This window comes from Panthera uncia, chromosome D1 (assembly GCF_023721935.1).
Source record: "Panthera uncia isolate 11264 chromosome D1, Puncia_PCG_1.0, whole genome shotgun sequence".
Taxonomy (NCBI): Eukaryota; Metazoa; Chordata; class Mammalia; order Carnivora; family Felidae; genus Panthera; species Panthera uncia.
The window spans coordinates 2,478,026-2,484,471 of record NC_064808.1 but is presented as its reverse complement, the minus strand read 5'-3'; the positions used below and the strand labels follow the sequence as shown (position 1 = coordinate 2,484,471).

General features: G+C 61.8%; 1 protein-coding gene across 2 annotated transcripts in view; it reads left to right on the top strand.

Moving 5' to 3' along the window:
- Positions 1-10: 10 nt before the first annotated feature.
- The window catches only part of ANO1 (anoctamin 1), an 81,149-nt gene continuing 74,713 nt past the window's right edge, over positions 11-6,446 (top strand). For both annotated transcript variants that reach the window (XM_049641591.1, XM_049641599.1), the window contains exon 1: positions 11-157. In XM_049641591.1, coding sequence (XP_049497548.1) covers positions 50-157 — 108 coding nt within the window. In that variant the 5' untranslated portion in view covers positions 11-49. The remainder of the gene's footprint in view (positions 158-6,446) is intronic.

Sequence of the window (6,446 nt, the reverse complement as noted above, 5' to 3'; positions counted from 1 at the left end):
GGATGCGGAGGGCGCGCCGCCCGGCCGGCCGGGCGCACAGGCGGCCGCGATGAGGGTCAACGAGAAGTACTCGACGCTCCCGGCCGAGGACCGCAGCGTCCACATCATCAACATCTGCGCCATTGAGGACATCGGCTACCTGCCGTCCGAGGGCACGGTGAGTGCGGGCGGCCGTGCCCCGGAGGGAGGGCCGCTCACCTGCGCCGCGTCCGGGGAGGGGGGGGCGCCCCCCCCCTCCCGCGGAGCCGGCCTCCCCCGCCCCGCCCCCCCGGGGCACGGCTGGGCCCCCCGGTGGGACGCCCCCCCTGTCGTGGGAGCCGGTGGGGGCAGCGCCGTGGGGGAGGGGGGGAGCCGCCTCGCCACGCCGCCGGAGGGTGGCAGCCTCCGGCACCCCCCCCTCCCCCGGTGGCGACAGCCGCGCCCTTCTGGGGTTGGACCCTCCGGTGAGTCGCTCACCTGCTGGGGCACGCGGAATCCCCGGGACGCGCCGTGCCCCGCTCGGAGCGCTCAACGCCCGGGCAGCCAGCGAGGGGACGCCGGTGGCACCGGACTTCTTTCCGCGCCGGTCCCGTCCCCAGCCGGCGCCTGGTGGGAGTGGAAGCCGGCCGCGTAGGCTAGCGCCAGCTGGCCACGTGCTTGGGGACCCCTCTCTGGGGCCTGCTACCCCCACCGTTCCCTCTGGGGCCAGATCCAGAGGTCACGGGGACCCCTGGAGGGCAGAACTCGCCAGTGAGGGGGTTTGGTTTAAAGTTAGAAGGAAGTTTGCCCCGAGAGGGAAGGGCTGAGAGGGGCCCTCAGTGAGAGCAGAGGGGACCCCGGGGTGCTCACTCCCGACCAGAGATCAGACTCTCCTTCCCCCGCTCTTCCCTACAGCGGCTGCCGCTGAGGCCCCAGCCTTGTTTCTTGGCTCTGACCTCGCGGGGATGCAGGCCTGCCTCCCTAGTCCCGGACTGGAGAGCCCGGCCGGCGTTCAGGGAGGCCCCTGTGGGATGGGATCCTGGCAGGGCGGCTCTCAGTGTTCCAGGGACAGCAGACACCCTCAGGCCCTGCGCCCTCTCCGCACTGGGGTTTGCACAGAGATTCAGGGGGCATTGGGAGCGGGTGTTGATGGAGAGAGGGGTGTCTGTTTGGGATAAATACCACTGGCCTCAGAAGCTCGGAGCCATCGTTTCGGCAAAAACACCGTGTGCCCACATCGGGTCGGGCGGCGGGCACCCCTGGGGAATGAGACGGGGAACGGCACCCCTCTGGGGCTTTGTGAGTGGTGACGGGAGCGTGGCCCAGGACGGTGGCGGAGGGACCCTCCCGTAGAAGGGGCCGGAGCTGAGAATTAGCCCACTTAATCTTGACGACTCTGGGGGGCAGGCGCTGTTACTACAACCCGTGAGCACGCTGAGGCCGGGAGTGGGGTCACCCAGCAGCTGGGAGGAGAGCTAACTGGGACCTAGACACAGAAGCGGGTGTCATGGACAGCTTGCCAGAGGAACAAGCGTCCTGGGGAAGGAGCTGGTTCCACCCGTAATGGGGGTCGGGTGGGGCCTTCCAGACAAAGAGGTCTGTCTCCTGTGGCAACACCCAGAGGCGGGAGTGTGGGGGCACCAGTGAGAAGGCGCCAGAGATGATGCCAGCCAAAGAGGTGGAGAGGAGTGGGCATTCCAGAGGAAGACCGAATTCCCCTTGATGATGGGCTGGGTCTGAAATAGGGAGCCGAGCCCTTAACAATGGCCCTGGGCTCTGGAGTTGTACTTCAGGGGCCTGTTGCTTATCTGGATTCAGAAACTCTCTGTCTGCCCCCGACCCTGGTGGGGGCCACGAAATCTGCAAAGACTTGGCCCTTCGTTAGAGGTCTTCACGGTCTGGGAAGGCGTAGACAAGCCCCGATGAGACTGTCGCCTCTTAATTTGCACACGGCTCTTCCTATGGGCAGGTTTCGGGGCAGACCCTGGGCTCGGAGGGCCGTGAATCAGGGGCACTGACCCCACGAGCAGTGTCCTGCCGGTGAAATGTCTACGGGGCGGGCCGGAAGCACGATGGGGAGAGCCTCCAAGGGCATCCCCAGCACAGCTCAAGCCAGTGACGGTTGGTCGGTGATTACCCTGAGTCACCCGGTGAAGGCCGGAGGGCGTGGGCTGGTCACAGAGTTCCTATCCGGTTCCCAGACGAGCTTGCATACGTGCCGCTGCAGCATGGATGGAGTTTAACTTGGCCATCGGGACTCCCCTCCCATGCAGGCTACACTTCCCAGCTGGAGTCCCCGGGCCTCTACTTTTCCTGCCATTCCCAGGTTCCAGGATAAGAGTCAGCTCGTTGTTTCTGTACCAAGAGGCGCCAGAAACGACTCAAGAGCCAGAGGCCAAGTTGGACGCAATTTATTTCGCTAAGTTTTCTTTGTGTTTATCTTTGAGAGTTTCTGCTTTCGTCCTGCTGGCTGTCGGCGGCCCCGGATCTGTATGCCCCGACAAGCCCAGACAGCCCCAGAGAGAAGTGCCCGGGCCTGGTGTCGACCTGCCTGGAAAATAAGAGGGCTTCTCTGTCGGCGACCGACCGGGGACGATCCGTGTGGAGGTGGTGGGGAGCGCCCGACAGTCATTTGTCGCGCGGGTGATCTAAGCTTTAACGTTTGGGGGAGCAAAGTGAAGTTCGAAAGTGAACGCGGAAAGAGTCCCAGAACCGAAAGAAACCTCGCAGGTGGCTGGTTTCCTTTTCCCCATTTTAGGAACAAGGGAACGTAGCAGCTTCTCTTTGCCCCCAGTTAGACCTGCCCCGGCTTCGGCCATCTCACACGAACGTGTGACTTCGGCTCCTGGAGCTCCGATTCCAAGTCAGAAGCCAAATAAAGGAATTCTGGTCCTAGGCCAGCTCGCCTCTTCTGCCGTCTTCTCGGAGTTCGGGGAGAGAGTTTAGAGAGGCAGGTGTGGACCGGACGTAGGCTGCCCTTCCGCTGTCTGTGGCGCTTGGGGCAGGCCTGCCGTGGAGGGGACCCCGGTCCCCTGACATCCTCCGGTGTGACCTCAGGAAGTCGTTTCTTTTCCACCGTGTTTACCGTCCTCCTCAGGGAAGCTCCTTCCGGGAGCGCTTCCTGCCAGGCGCTCTGGGGATGATCCTTGGAATACCTTCAGATCTCCCGTGACGCGTGTCCGCGTAAGAATCCCGTGACTTAGGTCGAGGGGACGTTTGTGTCCCCACCTTACAGATGGAAAAACTGAGGCTCGGGGCTGGGGAGTGTGGTGTCACCGTTGCTGGCCCGGCTGGGTCTCAGCTCCGGTACCCTTGACCTGGCGACGCCCGCCGGGAATTGTGCAGAGCCCCAGCTCGGGTGGCCTTTTATGTATGCGTGCGCTCGTTCGTTCCTTAACCACGCATTCGGCGCCAGGCGTCAAAAAGATGAATGGCAGATCCCCCGCCTTCAAGAAAGGTGTGCCGAGGGGCCACCCGCCCCTTTCTCGAGGATACGGAGAGGAGAAGGTCTCGAGGCTTTTTTCAAGCTTTTTTCGCACTGGAAAGTTGCACATACAGTCTAACCCGTGACCTCCCTGCTGCAACTTAAATCTTCACCGCTTCGTCCCGTCCTGCACGAGAAAAGCACCCACTGCCCCGCGTCACGGAAGGGCCCCACAGAGACACATGGCCACCACGGCCGCCCCCGTGGCCTTACTCTGCGACTCCCTCTCCAGCTCCTTCTATAGCCAGCTCAGAATCGCTCTCTGATCTGCATACAGTATGGTAGGAAGGGAACCCACACCTTCTGTGTAAAGGTTGCTAAGCCCTTACACTTACTCAGATAGGACCACCCCCATTTCATAAAACTAAGACCCCAACAGAGAACACCCCTGGTCCACAACAAATCAGTGACCAGGCAAGGCCCTGAGGGAGATCAGGGACTCTCGCACCAGTGCTTTGGGCTGTCTCCTGCCCGTCCCCACGGTGCAGCCCACCGTCTTTCACTTGTGGTCCACTTGGACCATGGGATTGTTTTTCCCCTGCCCTCCCCTATTTCTTTATCTGTTCTTGTCTCAGTTTCCACTTACAGCACACTCCTCTTGTGGGTTCTTTATATGCCGGGGCCTGGTGTGAACTCTTTGTGTATAGACATGTTTAATCCTTCCAGTAACCCTTTGAGGGAAGTCGTGTTATACGAGGGGGGTTTTATTATTCCCCCTGGCCCTCATTTTGCGAGGAAGGTTCCAGAAGGAGCTACCTGGGGTAACACAGCTAAGTGCTCAGCTGGTCTTGGAATGCAGGTAGAAGGGACAGCCATTCCTGACGGGGCCTCCGTGCCGCTCCCCCCAGGTGGGGGGAGATGTTTCAGGGACATTTTTTCTCTCCCCCAGACTACAAAGGTCCTGAAAGGTCACGATCGGGCCCCAGCAGACAGATGGTTAGTGTTCAGTTTTGAACCCGGTTAACTTTTCCCTGTCTCGTGTTGGTGGGGGATTCTTGGATGTCCCCAGACCCACTTTCCTGCCCTCTGACCTGACGGGCTCACTCTGAATTTCCTCCCCATTTACTACAGCTTTTTTTTTTTTGTCCACTTTGTTCAATACTAGGCATTATCCCAGCCACCCAGGAGCATTTGCAGGGCCCCTGGCAGGTGCCAAGCCCCTTGTGTGTGTAGCTGGTTCTAGATGGAGCTGTGTGAAGGGGGGTCCCTGGCCTGGCTTTGGGGATCCCACCACCCTGCTCCTGGGAGTTAACACCTCGTGAGTAGATGGTCCCAAGACAGCCCCAGCCCAAGAGACTCCGCTGGCCGGAGTGACCGGGGGCCCCCGGAGCACTGGGGACGGGGACTGGCCCCACGTCCGGGAAGCAGGGAGGCACCTGCAGGGAGGGAACACGGCGTGTGCGGAGGCGAGGACAGGGGACACGGATGTCCCGACTCGGGCAGAGCCTGCGGGAGTGGGGAGCGGAAGCTAGGGAAGTCGGTACAGGCAGGTTAGAGAAGGCAGTCGGCCCCCGCAGCGTGGGCTGACCTCCTCCCACGGGTGAGCCTCCCCACCCGCTGTGTGGGAAATAGTCCTGCCCACGGTACCACAGCGCTCCCTCATCAGGTCAGGACTCAGTGAGAGGACGTGCCCTGAGCTCAGGAAGAGTGTCGGCCCTGTCCCAGTTACTGGGGGGGGGGAGGGTGCCCTGGGTGTGCAGACGGGACTCGGGGCTGGGCTCAGCCTCCCTACCTGTGCTGTATCCCCCCCTGCCTCCCAGAGGAGAGGAGGAGAGCCGCTCTTTCCTGCCTCTCAAGACCCTGAAAAGAGGCTGGGGTCTTTGGCGGACGTGTCCCGTGCGGGGCTTGGCGGGGCTGGGACTCCCTTCTCCCCTCCTCCTCCCACCCTGCCCGCGCAGGTGGGGCCCTGGCCCTTGCTCACCCACGAGTCTCCGGATGGACACCCGTAAGAGCAAGCCAGCTGGGCATCCACACTGCCAGGTCCCATGAAGGCCACCTAGGTGACCCTAGATTCCCAGTCGCTGCAGGTGGAAATCGACCGCTCACGTCCAGCCACCTGCCGGCCCTGGGTGCCGGCCGCGCCCTGTCGGGCTGTGAGCATCCTGATACCAGCCAGGGAGACTGCGACTGGGGGGGGGGGCGTGACGCCCCCCTCCCTAACCAGGGGTGAGGCCCAAACGCCCCTCTCCCTCCAGGCGTGCATCCATCACTTTGCCTCTCTCCCTCTCCTCTCTCCCTGCTGCCCCCGAGCCGGACATTTGGAAGGAAATGATCACACGGGGGCCCCCGCCCTCCAGGTGTCCTTGTTGCACCTCGGACCTAACACAGACCATCAGGCTTCTCCTGACCATGTGCAAGGCCCGTTGGAGCCCAGTGCGGGGGTCGGGGGGCATCCTGGGTCTCCAGGCGACCCTGTGGGGAGACTCTGAGCACAGCTCTGTCCTCGAACCATGGGGCCTGGGGCCTGCCTTCAGCCACGTGCCAGGCTCACGCCCTGTGGGGGGGGGGGGCCTCATTTTTGGCTGAAGGTGCGTGTCTAGGACTGATGGCAGGAATGGGGTGAAAGCCGGGAGGTCAGGTTGCAGGACTGAGGCTCGGCTCTGAGGAGAGCTGCTCACGAGGCTACTTCCAGCATGATTTTCTTTCTTTTCCCTTCTTGCCAAAGACCCGTTTGCTGATTAACCTGTCTGCCCTCAGCAACCAGCGAAATCCCACTGGAGTTCTAGAAATTCGCATTGAGTGTTAGTGGCAGTGCAGCTGTGCTGAGGTTTTTAATGTGTTTTTAACGTTTATTCATTTTTGAGAGAGACAGAGCGTGAGCGGGGAGGGGCAGAGAGAGGGAGACACAGAATCCGAAGCGGGCTCCAGGCTCTGAGCCGTCGGCACAGAGCCCGACGCGGGGCTCGAACCCACGAACCGTGAGATCGTGATCTGAGCTGAAGTCAGACGTTTAACTGACTGAGTCACCCAGGCGCCTGGCGGTTTTAATTTTTACTCCTCAGTC